This window comes from Tachypleus tridentatus, chromosome 4 (genome assembly GCF_004210375.1).
Source record: "Tachypleus tridentatus isolate NWPU-2018 chromosome 4, ASM421037v1, whole genome shotgun sequence".
Taxonomy (NCBI): domain Eukaryota; kingdom Metazoa; phylum Arthropoda; class Merostomata; order Xiphosura; family Limulidae; genus Tachypleus; species Tachypleus tridentatus.
In genome coordinates this window covers 104,522,004-104,534,760 of record NC_134828.1, presented here as the reverse complement: position 1 = coordinate 104,534,760, position 12,757 = coordinate 104,522,004, and the positions used below count along the sequence as shown (strand labels likewise).

General features: G+C 33.9%; 1 protein-coding gene across 50 annotated transcripts in view; it reads left to right on the top strand.

Annotated features, from left to right (window-relative positions):
* Nucleotides 1–12,757, top strand: part of LOC143249819 (inositol hexakisphosphate and diphosphoinositol-pentakisphosphate kinase-like) — a 153,197-nt gene that overhangs the window by 120,793 nt on the left and 19,647 nt on the right. For 26 of the 50 annotated variants that reach the window (XM_076500338.1, XM_076500316.1, XM_076500317.1 and 23 more), the window contains 3 exons: nt 4,648–4,780; nt 5,657–5,761; nt 12,219–12,284. In XM_076500338.1, the coding sequence (XP_076356453.1) occupies nt 4,648–4,780; nt 5,657–5,761; nt 12,219–12,284 (304 nt within the window). The remainder of the gene's footprint in view (nt 1–4,647; nt 4,781–5,656; nt 5,762–12,218; nt 12,285–12,757) is intronic. The other 24 variants (XR_013027961.1, XR_013027962.1, XM_076500352.1 and 21 more) reach the window with 1 other exon arrangement.

Sequence of the window (12,757 nt, the reverse complement as noted above, 5' to 3'; positions counted from 1 at the left end):
GGAAATCACATATAAAGCTTTGCATTCTGTTATTAATAAAGAACGAATATCAGAATAGCTGCTTGTAATGGCTTAAAACAGGAATTGTTCATGGTATATGGTTGAAAATTTACCTATATAAGTAAGTTCAAGTGCATAAATATTTAAAAAAACATATTTAATATTACAAAATTAAATTCCAAAGTTGATAAATAAATTTATTCACTAGAATATTTTTAATTTTTAGATCATTTATTACCAAGCCTGTATACAATAGTGAATCATGTATGAAAAAATGAAGTTAAAATATAAGTGTACAGTTGAAAAAAAAATTCCTTAGAAAAAGCTCTGGTCAAAAAAATCTGATTTACAGTTTCATGTTGGTTACTGAAGTCAGTCTGTGATCAAGGTGCTTCTAGTTTCATTTACAAAGGTTTAGTATCATGAGAAATATAAAATATCTTTCTTTTTCAAAACAGTGTAAAAAGAAACTGTTTGGTCAAATACTATTCATAGAATACTTTGAATGCCAATCAAAATTTTTCCCCTTTGAGATGGATGCCTATACATGGTGAAGGGAACCTTCCAGAGAAGGTTTTGTATTTTCAGTTTCCTCTGGGATCTAAACATCCACCCACTTGTTTGCAGTGCCTGGCAACCTGTGAAGGGGAGGAGAGGATCATGGTGGTTTAGGGTTCCAACCCTAACACACCACTTTCTCCTTGAATTCCTGTAGACTAACAGCCTTGGGGTAGTCCCCAAGGATCAAACAGCTGGTCCACTTGGGCTAGGGTCAACCAAGAAGTAGTGTTGGGCATTCTGAATGGGTTTTGTGGACGTTGTGTCTGCTGGTGTTCAAGTATAGTGCCCACAAAGTCCTGGTGCTGCTGTAGTGTTCTTGTTTGTAGTGTGTCTCCTTATAGAGCTTCATGGTGGGTGGGTTTAGGGGGCACTTAAATGTATTGCCTTTATTATGGATATTCCCATTTAAGAAAAAATAAAGTGGAAAAATAAAACTGTTAAAACAGCTAATTGGAAAAACGATCATGCATGGACGATTCTGTACAGTCACTGTCACAATCAGATTCTGTACCTTAATTTCTAATGATGCATTCCTTATTAGAGAAATTCTTAGGGCTGATGCCTCCTCTTTTTTATTCAAAAGGGATTAGAGGGGCTTCCTGGCTCCTCAAAGTCAATTAGGAAGTTACACCTGGAGACATTTTGGTGGAAACATCTTCACCACAATATAGCAAACTTCTCTTGAATTTGTTACTTCCCATGCAACTTTGAATTCTTTGATAGGAGTTATAGCTGAAAGGGATCTAATCTGGTTTGTCCAGCCAAGGCATTTCTGCAGTGCACCAAATCTCCATTTACATCATCATGTCCTCCTGACACAGTCATAGCAGATTATCTGAACTGTTAGGTATGGCCATACTTTCCCAATCCTCTAAGGTGCTTCCAGTGTCAGTGGTTTGGCCACTCAAAGACACCATGTTGTGGTTCTTTAATGTGTGCCCATTGTGGTGGCAAAGACCACAGGTGCAAACTGGAACCACACTGTATTAACTGTAGTGGTTCACATCTCTCTTACTCTATTTCTTGCCCTAAGTAGTGGGTGGAGGAGAAAGAAATGCAACACTTGAAAACTTAACAATATCTCCTACCCATAAACTCAGAAGCTATTGTCCCCCACTTCATCTCAGACATATGCTTCTACACTCTGTTCCTCTGCCACAATGGGAGAAAACACATCTTCTCATGCATCCAGCAGAGTTAAAAGAGTTTATGAATCTACTTTTACATCCATCTCTGTCCCTGCCACTTCTTCCAGTGATAGCCTGGGTCCACTTGCTTTGGCATTTGGTTCAAATGTTTTCTCAGATTCATCCTCTTCTGCAGCTCCAAGGTGCAAAATGATTATTTGTTCATGTCCTCAGTCACTGGAATCTTTGTCCACAGACAGAGACCTGCCTACTTAACTCATGTCAGGATTCATGGAGGTTGGCAGACCTCTGGCCAATAAAAAAAAAAAAAAAAATGTCAAAAGCAGAAGGACTCACCACCACATTCTGGTCCACATAAATGGCATTAAGAAGTTGATTGATTCTTACAATTCTGTGTGTCTATCCTTACAGGAAACATTTCTCAAACCTGCTGATGCAGTCACCCTTTGACAGGTTGTGTGATAGATGAGTGCGTGGAGGGATAGCACTGTGTTCACCCTGTCTTTGCCACTTGATACACCCTTGGAAGCTGTAGCCACTCATGTTTCCTTGAGTCATGCCATCACTATTTGTTTTTTTTACCTGGCTTTTTAAGAGATCTATGTTCAATTGGACCTTTCTCTCTTCATTGCTGGTTATTTACTTATTTTAAAGCACCTGGTCAGTCTTTTACTGCTGTTGATCTCTATCTGCTCCCCTTCGCTTTTCTCTTACTTTTTTTGGAAGGTTGACAGTAACCCACAGGACAGTGATTATTTTCCTGTTGTTTCGGGAGAGACTAGCCATGGTAATGTCACCTGCCCCATGTGCCTTGATGAAAGTTGGACCAAGCCAAATGGTCATTTTTCACTGTGTTCTCAGAACATGTTTCTGTCATCATTTGTAAGTCATTGATAGACTAATACATGGCAGTAGTGACTGACTGTATTGTCCAGGCAGCTGCTCAGTGTATTCCTATAACCTTGACACATTTTCCACAGTATCCTCGTTCATGACAGAATCCTGCCTGCTACATAGCATGGAAGGCTTAAAAACAGACCTGGAATATATTTTGTATATGTCCCATGCTTTTAAACCACATTGCTTTTGAGCAGGCCCTTGCACATGCTTGGCAGATCAGATGTCAAGGCCAGGGGGAATCTTCGATTCAATACACATTTGGTATCTCTTCTACCACCAGTGCCAAAGTCATATAGAACAAGATTAGAAAGATCACTGGACAGTATTCTTCTCCCCTTTTGAGCTTCCTGTCTGATGGTCAGGAATTTGTTTATGCCAAGAGCATTACTAACACTCTTGGCAAAAGCTTTTCTCATGCATTTAACACTTCTGTTTCATCCTCCACCTTCTTTGCCATCAAGCCATGGTCAGGTCAATTGCCCCTTTTCTTTTGGGCTTATCGTTTCTAGAACTATAGTTGTCCCTTTATACTGGTGGAACTTAAACTTGCTCTCCATCAATTTGGCAGTACATCAGTCTGATCTGATGATATTCATTATGAGATGCTGTGCCATCTCTTCTCTGCTTCTCTTGCTGTTTTTTTTTTGGTTGTTTTTAACTGAATCTGGCAGGAGAGTGTTTTTCCTGATTTTTAGTGCCATGCTATTGCCTTCCTTTATTTCTAAGCCTGGGGAGGATCCCAAGATTTCTTCAAACTGCCATCCAATTTGCTCTAGTGCTGTCACAGATGTGCCTATCCCATACATGGACTTGGTCCTGTATTCAAGACTTAGCTTCCCATCAGTTGGCAATCAAATTGGAGTGAGCAATGTAACAACAAGCTTTTCTAGAATGAACCTTCTATTGCTCCATGGCCATCTTGCTTCCATAAGGATCAGAATGAGGAAGTTGTCTTGGCTACTCATTGGTCACAGCTTTTTAAATCATCGTTTTCTTTTATTTGGGGTTAATGCACCACTGTGTGGTTTATGTGACACTTAATTCATGATAGCCCACATTTTACTGTCATGCCATGTTATGACCATGAGCGATGGCACCATTTTAGACATTTTTACCATGGGTTCACCCTTGACATTTGAGAGTATCATTGGCAATTGTAACTCAGTACACCTCTGCTGTGTTTTTAAATCTTGAAGGGCCATTGGCCTTTTTTATTGTATTTCAGTTTTTAATTTGAAAATTGGCCTTTGTTTTGTTTTAACATGATTCCTTTTTATGTATTTTAATAATTTTACTTTTTATTTTTTTTTACCAGTTGTTTGCTTTGCACCAATGAATGTCAACCAACCAGCTGTAATTTTTCATCATTTTTTTTCAGTCATTACTAATAGGTATTAACTTACAATATTCAGTAAGTCATCACATCTAGCTAATTAGTCTTTTTAATTTATTGAAATCACATTTTGGAAAACTTGGATCATCTTGTAAGTTCCTGTCATTATCTTATTTTATGAGTACTTACTTTATGCACTGGTTGTTGTTAAATAATCACAAAAGTCACAACATTTGTTATTTTTATTCTTCCTTGTTATATTTTTTAAGAATTTGAATGTCACATGACCCTGGAATTTATTCATAAAAACTTGTACTTTTCTATGCATCCCATCAGCTGTCTTCTACTAAAATGTTATAACTCACATTTAAGACGTTTTTCATACTTAACACCTAGACATAAGAAAAATAAAATTGGCTGATGAAACAGAACATGATTAGCAAGCAATTTCTATTTTTTCCATCAGGTAAATTGCAATGTCATGTAAGATGTGTTTGATTTCTTTTCTAAAGATTATCATTTGTTGCGAGAAAACTTTTCTGGTTTACTGAATAAAATAATCATGAAATGTTTTAACTTAATTGATTTAATAAAGACAAAGCAAAGAACTGCTAAATAAATAAGTTTCTCTTTTTGTGTTTTAATAGATACATTTACAATTGCTGAATAATGAAGTAAAATTATTTATGGTATGTTTTATTCCAGGATTCTCCAACTTTACGGGAAGAATCTGTAGCCAAAGAAGAGTCCAGTGGAAGTGAAAATGCAGCTATTGAAGTGAAAACTTCAAAATCATCAGATCCTATCCCAATCAGTGGCAGCTCTGAGAGTCATCCAGGTACTGTTAACAATTAAAAATAAATTACTACAAATTACAAAATTAGCATAAACAATACATCTACCAGTCAGAGGAATAACTGACTAGATTTGTGGTAGTCTAATTTATAAGGTGGCTAATTTTAGAAACAATGATATGGATTATTTAAAAGGTAGTAAACATATTTTTAATCATCTAGATCTTTGGTGACAGATATGTTATGTGTGTATTAGATTCAGATAAAACTGATTTTCCTTATAGTGATAGGATGGGTCTTCTGAATGACAGGAGGTTCAACAAGATACCTATTACAATTTATGAGAATTAAAAAAAAGAGAGAGTCTGGACTCCATGTAGAACACAAGTAAACAATCTTTCTTATTTACACTTAACATAGTATGTGTAATTGCTTGTTTGACAAAACATTTGCTTTTACTAGATCAGAGATAAATTTTACTTAACTGACTTGACAGGAATCATCTACTCAAACCAAATAACATCACCCACATGACTGGTCATTTTCATTCCAACATAAAGGAGGTTGTAACCTTGAGGCATCATCTGACTGGCCATTTTTGAGGACAGTTCTGCCAACATCCTTGCACAATATGCAGCATTATAGCCATACCTTCCAAGAGGCAGACCAGATGTTTCCTCAAGAAAATGAAAAAGAACATAAGCAGCTATGAGAACATGACAATATGTTATGTAAAAAGCACACATATGCACAGTAACTGATTAACTTCAAAAAAGTACTATGTCAAAATATGGTAGTGGAAAACATTTGGTATCCTTATATAGTACACATTTTTTTGTGTACATCTTGTGAGAAACATTGTATTTTTTATGAATTTTCGATATTCATAAAGTCTATGTTTTCTAACATTTTCATATCAGAGGTTGATAGACAAAAACCATTTCCAATCATGAGAAGTAACTCTGACAGCCCAAGACCCCGAAGTCTTGAGAATGAAAACAGTGCTGAGAAACAAGAGAAAAACAGTAAGGATTATAATAAAACAAATATTGTTATCTTTAATAAGAATTTTCTTCCATTATTATTTAGTTCGTAAAACCCCAAATATTTAATTAAAGTATTTGTCAGCTTGTCACAGAATATATAGTGATTCTTTAACATGCAGGTAACAATACTTTGGAGCCATGTTGGTTTTTGTAGTCATGATAAAAATAATGGAAATTATGCAAAGATTTTGTGTAGTGTTGTATGTAACATATATTATGAGGAGTAGATATATCCTAGAACCTTGATTGCCATTTGTTCTGCCTGCTTTATTAGAAATGTATGATTAACACAGCTGTAGTTTTGATTTAGTGCTGCTGCTCTTTATCAATAACACTGGAAGTTGATATTTGCTGTGATAACATACAGCTGCAACTTAAATCAAAATAATCTTACCTCTGAAATACTAAAAACTTTGCATTTTGAGTATGCCCCCATGCTGTCAAACAAACATGTGGCTCATAATTTCCAAACGTCCTTCATACATTACAGAGTATATATCTGTCACCCATAATTTTCCATTCTTCTATCTTTTACATGACTTTTACACATGCATCAGAAGATCTTTATGAGCTCTGCTTTCATACTGTAATTTAGATTTGCTTGTTAACAGTCAGACTTTTAACCCCACTATAGATTGACTTTGATTTAGTGTAAATTATGGTGCCCAGTATTTACACTACTATCTGACTTGGAGATCTTACTTATGCAACCTGCCTCTAAAGTGCAGAATGTATGGTCATGTATCTGCATATTCAATGCATTTATGCCATTGTAGGTGAACCTTTTTGGTGGGTTTTATGATCATGCTACGTTTTTGTGACACTTGCCTTTTTTTATTTTTGAGTTCAGCTGAGGTCAAACTGTAGGTCATGACCACAACTCTTTGTTCTCTTTTTCTTTTGGATAAGTTGTACAGACACTTTTGTACTTTATTATTAGCTAATTCTCCCCTTCTCCAGTTATTTTGTTGTGTCAGACACTTCTGTACTTCATTATTAGCTAATTCTCCCCTTCTCCAGTTATTTTGTTGTGTCAGACACTTCTGTACTTCATTATTAGCTAATTCTCCCCTTTTCCAGTTATTTTGTTGTGTTGGACACTTCTGTACTTCATTATTAGCTAGTTCTCCCCCTCTCCAGTTATTTTGTTGTGTCAGACACTTCTGTACTTCATTATTAGCTAGTTCTACCCCTCTTCAGTTATTTTGTTGTGTCAGACACTTCTGTACTTCATTATTAGCTAGTTCTCCCCCTCTTCAGTTATTTTGTTGTGTTAGACATTTCTGTACTTCATTATTAGTTAGTTCTCCCCCTCTTCAGTTATTTTGTTGTGTCAGACACTTCTGTACTTCATTATTAGCTAATTCTCCTTTTCTCCGGTGATTTTGTTGTGTCAGACACTTCTGTACTTCATTATTAGCTAATTCTCCCCTTCTCCAGTTATTTTGTTGTGTCAGACACTTCTGTACTTCATTATGAGCTAATTCTCCCCCTCTCCAGTTATTTTGTTGTGTTGGACACTTCTGTACTTCATTATTAGCTAGTTCTCCCCCTCTTCAGTTATTTTGTTGTGTCAGACACTTCTGTACTTCATTATTAGCTAGTTCTCCCCCTCTTCAGTTATTTTGTTGTGTCAGACACTTCTGTACTTCATTATTAGCTAATTCTCCCCCTCTTCAGTTATTTTGTTGTGTCAGACACTTCTGTACTTCATTATTAGCTAATTCTCCCCCTCTTCAGTTATTTTGTTGTGTCAGACACTTCTGTACTTCATTATTAGCTAATTCTCCCCCTCTTCAGTTATTTTGTTGTGTCAGACACTTCTGTACTTCATTATTAGCTAATTCTCCCCCTCTTCAGTTATTTTGTTGTGTCAGACACTTCTGTACTTCATTATGAGCTAATTCTCCTTTTCTCCAGTTATTTTGTTGTGTCAGACACTTCTGTACTTCATTATTTGCTAATTCTCCTTTTCTCCAGTTATTTTGTTGTGTCAGACACTTCTGTACTTCATTATTAGCTAATTCTCCCCTTCTCCAGTTATTTTGTTGTGTCAGACACTTCTGTACTTTATTATTAGCTAATTCTCCTTTTCTCCAGTTATTTTGTTGTGTCAGACACTTCTGTACTTTATTATTAGCTAATTCTCCTTTTCTCCAGTTATTTTGTTGTGTCAGACACTTCTGTACTTCATTATTAGCTAATTCTCCCCTTCTCCAGTTATTTTGTTGTGTTGGACACTTCTGTACTTCATTATTAGCTAATTCTCCCCCTCTCCAGTTATTTTGTTGTTGTAGATACTTTCACCAACTTTCTCAGTATTAATAGACATTGTACCTGTTCTAAAAATATACTCCCTTACTGTAAAAGCTGTAACTTGTAGTACTATAATATTAGTAGACTTTTATATGCAAAAACGGCTCGTTTGGGTTGAGAAAATATTTTACATAGAAGAGCGAACAACGTGAACCTGACGATGACCGAAGAAGGTCGAACGTTGTTACTCTTCTATGTAAAATATTTTCAACCCAAACAAGCCGCTTTTGCATATAAATTTCTCAACAAGTGGGTTTCTCGACATCACTGATTATTAGTAGACTTTATTTTACATTTCTCCTAAAAAGTTCTTAACCCTCAGTTTTATGTCCTACTTGGTAAGTTTTGTATTGTTTTTAGACACCTTTTTTTCCTGCATCATTTTAGCTAGTAGCTGTTTTTATTGTTATGATTATTTTATTCAGGATCAAACACCTACGCTGCTATCTTCATGACTTGTAAGTCACACTTATTTTCCCTATTGCTACATGGTTTCTAGTGTTCTTTTGACATAACCCTTGTTGGTCTGGGTTGCAAGGACATTGTCTCTCCCTTTTTTTTTTTTAAGTGGCCAAAAAACAACTGTAACTCATTATGTTTTGTAAGTAATCCACTGAAACCAGTGTCCATTTGGGTAAAAGAATAGCAGCAGGAGTTTGTTATGGTTTCAACATTTTGTTTTACTTCTGGTTAACATTACCCTTTCCAAGGCCAGTGAAGAATTTTCATTGAATCATGGTACATCTTGTATTTTTTGAGTGGCCTAATGTTGATGTGAGGTGGGTCTTTACACCGACTTATTGACTGTTTCGGACAACTCCTCTGTCTGGACTTTTGGAAATTATCTTTGATCTTTTGTTCATCTTTGGACCCTTTACATACTGGTCTTGGGTTGGCTAAATTCTTCGATTTTACCATCCTCTTTCACTTTTGACTTGTGTTGTTTCTGAGCTTTTACAAAGCAAGAATGGTAAAAGTGAATATCACAGATGACTAAATAGAACATGCTCTCTGCAGTGCATAAAGGACTTTTTGTGTCAATAATTTGGTTACTTGTTTTATTAACAGCATGTTTGTAAACTGTACAGAAAAAGCTTTCAGTACTTTAGAGGTAAGTATCTTTTTGAAATTCGTCTTAATTCTATAAATGTAGAAACTCAGAATGAATTATTCCCAGATGTAATTTCAAGTATAATCTAGATGTAGATTTTTCCAAAACACATTTTTTCTACTAACGTTTTTAGTGCAAATATTTTTGAACTAACCTAGAGTAGCTTCTCTTTGTTTTCTGGAGAAGGAGCGAGTTTCAGTGATGGATCTTTGTAATTGGTGCAGTGCAATATAGAAGTGAAAATTAATCAGTATTATTAACAAAATTAATGTCAGTTGTGTACGTATCATAACTAGGTTCAAATAGATTGGCATTGTCAAAAAATATAATAGTTGAATGTAAATAGTAGTTTATAACTCAACTAACCAAATAACAAAAAATTCTCAACATTAAAAATGATTAAAAGTATAAAACTTTTATTTTGATAGCAGATTATTTGTAGTGTTTTTAGATTGTTAAAAAAAGATCTACTGAACATTTTTCAATAATACATGAAAAAACAAAATTGAACACAAATGAAATTAATTCAAAATGTTTGTCAAGTAAATGTGAGGAAGAGAGAAAGAAAGTGTTTGTAAAGCTTGCCTTTATCAAAAAATGAGAGAATAAAATTTAAAACATGATTGTTGTGGGTTGCTTACTTGAGCAAAGGTGTTGGTTCGAAAATGTGAAGAAAAAGAAATGTAAGATAAAAAGATTTAGAAGTGAGGAAAGTGAAAAACATGAACCATAATCACTGAAGTAGACTTATATTTCAGTGTGTGGTATGAAATTCTGTTTAAACTGTAAATTAAAAATAATACTTTTGAATCACTCACAGGTAACCAGGTTATGTTTTGACTCGTTCTTTTAAATCAAAATCAGATTCACAAATAGTCAAGATTACATGTTTTCTCAAACCTATATTTAAACATATTTAGTTATGCTTGGATTATATTAGTGTCTTAAATGCCAGTTATATCATAGTTGCATCAATTTGTTTGGAAATAAATACTCTCTGTATTGTTTTTTTTATGCCAACAGAGAAATTCAGTTACTCGGACTGAAATTGGATTAACATCTTTGCGTCTCATTTTTTACATTAATATATAAATAATTTTAATGTATTTTGTAAATTTATTTTACACTACTGACAATTTACTGAAAAAGTGGGCTACTAGATTTGCTTATGGCACATCACAAAGACTAAATGTTTTTAAAGGGTTTTCCATTTCATTTCACTGTAATACACCAAACAGGTTTTCATGTTTTTTATATAGCAGATCAGTGAGGTTGTAAATGTTTCTAAAGGGTTGTTTTTTTATCAGATCATTATAAAACACTTTATAGGTAACCAGATTTGTCTGTGACACATCATAAGAACTGTAAACATTTTTAAAGTATTTTCCCTATCTGTTCTTTGTAAAACAAAATATAAGTTACCAGATTTGTCAAGGATTGTAAACATTTTTAAAGGGTTATCTGTGAGAGTTCACTGAAATAAAATGGATAAAAACATAAACATTATTTCAGTTTTATTGCTTTGTATAAATTTAATAACTGAATTCATAGCGTGCAGTAAGAACTGCCTTTTATATTAAAGTATTTTATTTCATAGAATTAAAAAAATACTTTTATCAATGAAACTATTCACTCAATGGTAGGGGGCAACATAACTTCAGCAAGAACATAGCTCGTTTAATTGTAGATGTGTATGATACATTATACCAGAGAACACTGCTATTTCTTACAATTATTTTATTTTCCAAATATTTGTTTCTGGACATTTGATGTCAGTAAAGGAATTTTCACTTTTTGGCTTTCTGTGAAATATTAAAAGTAAACTTTCCAAAATTTAATCAATTTGAAGGAGATGGTTAAATGTACAGCAGTGTTTTGCTTGTGTGAGTTTAATTTAATATTTGGTCTTTTGTAAGAAAATGTTTGTACTACATTGTTTGTTGTTGGATGTCAATGTTGTAGTAATACACCCAAAATAGCAAACCATTAATTGTCATGTTACCACTGTTGATCAACCTATGTGATGGAAAGACCTGTTTAAACCAGACAAGTTGTTTCTATTTATGTGTGTGTTTTCGTATTACATGCAGTATTGGTGTGTGTGAAAATATTGTCGTCATATTTTACCCAAAGATGTCCTGATCACAACAATTTCCGTGTATAAATAGCTATTTTTCCTTGATTGTAATTTTCCATCACTGTCATATTAATTACACTTGCATCTTCATTTTAGCACATGCACAATAAAAACAATGTCAGTCAATTTTGAATAGTTATGATGCATTGAATTGTTCAATGGGAGTAGTGTAATTATATATCTTCATCAACACGCTTGGTCAGAAAAAAAAATCCATAACACTATGTAACAAATTTTTTACTTTTTCTTGTTCCTGGGCAAAAGTGTTATTTCCTAATTGCTTATGCCTAAAGTAAATGGAAAATACGTATTTTTCTCTTCAAACTTTGCTTTTGTGACATGGGACCACATAACGAAAACATGGTGGGAGACTATATTTGGGGGCTGATACGTGAAAGTGATTTACATTACAGTCGCAAATCTCGAAAACCTACTCACTTTTAAACATTTTTGTATAACTTTAGTATAAATACATGTAAGTCTTGATTCATATGTTGTTTTATTTAGAGGTTATATAAATTAAAATGTGCAAATTTGTCCATTTTTACATAGAAAATAGCTTAATTTCTAAATTTCATTATCCAGGTTACAAATTCAATGTTTGAAGGGAATAATGGTCATTTTCTGTACTTTTACAACATAGGCAATTAAGAAATAACACATACTATCCAGGAACAAAATGTGTTACATAGTGTTATTAATAGTACTGCAGCTCTTCCTTCTTTCTTATATTACAAGAGAAGTTTACTTTAAACAGCTTCTTAATCAAAATAGCTTTATTCAGTATGAGAAAAAACTCTCCTAGTTTCCAGCCTTCTCTTTTATACAAGCATGTGCTTTTTCTGTGAGTCTGTCTGGTATTTTGTTTATAGATAGCTCTCTCACTCAAAGTCTAGAAGATGTCAGTTGCACTAATGGAGAAGGAAATAACAGCACAGGTGAGAGTAAAACTAACCACAGTGACTTACTTACTTTTATATATAGTTCATAATAGTTCTTTAATATAAGCAATTCAATTTGAAGTGTCTGTAATTTTTTATGGTTCTGTCAAACGTTTTTCTTTTTTTTCTTTACATGGTGAATTCTGAAATTGGTTTTGTTGTGATTATTGTGTTGTTTTGCCTCACCACTCAATATATTGTTTTGTGATGTTAGTTACATCTACCACAACACTGATGATATTGTAATCTAACCAATAACATTCAGAAGGAAAAGTTTACAGTTTAAAGAGAAACAGAATTGCTGAATTCTGTTAGTTCAGAGCTGGCTCTAGATTTACAGTCTTCAAACTTTAACAAGTCTTTAACACCTACTCATCATCTACTTCACTAAATCTGATAATTTTATCTTTAATAGCAACATTGCATTGAGTCAGGACAAGCTGGTAAATACTGGATATTTTCACAAATTT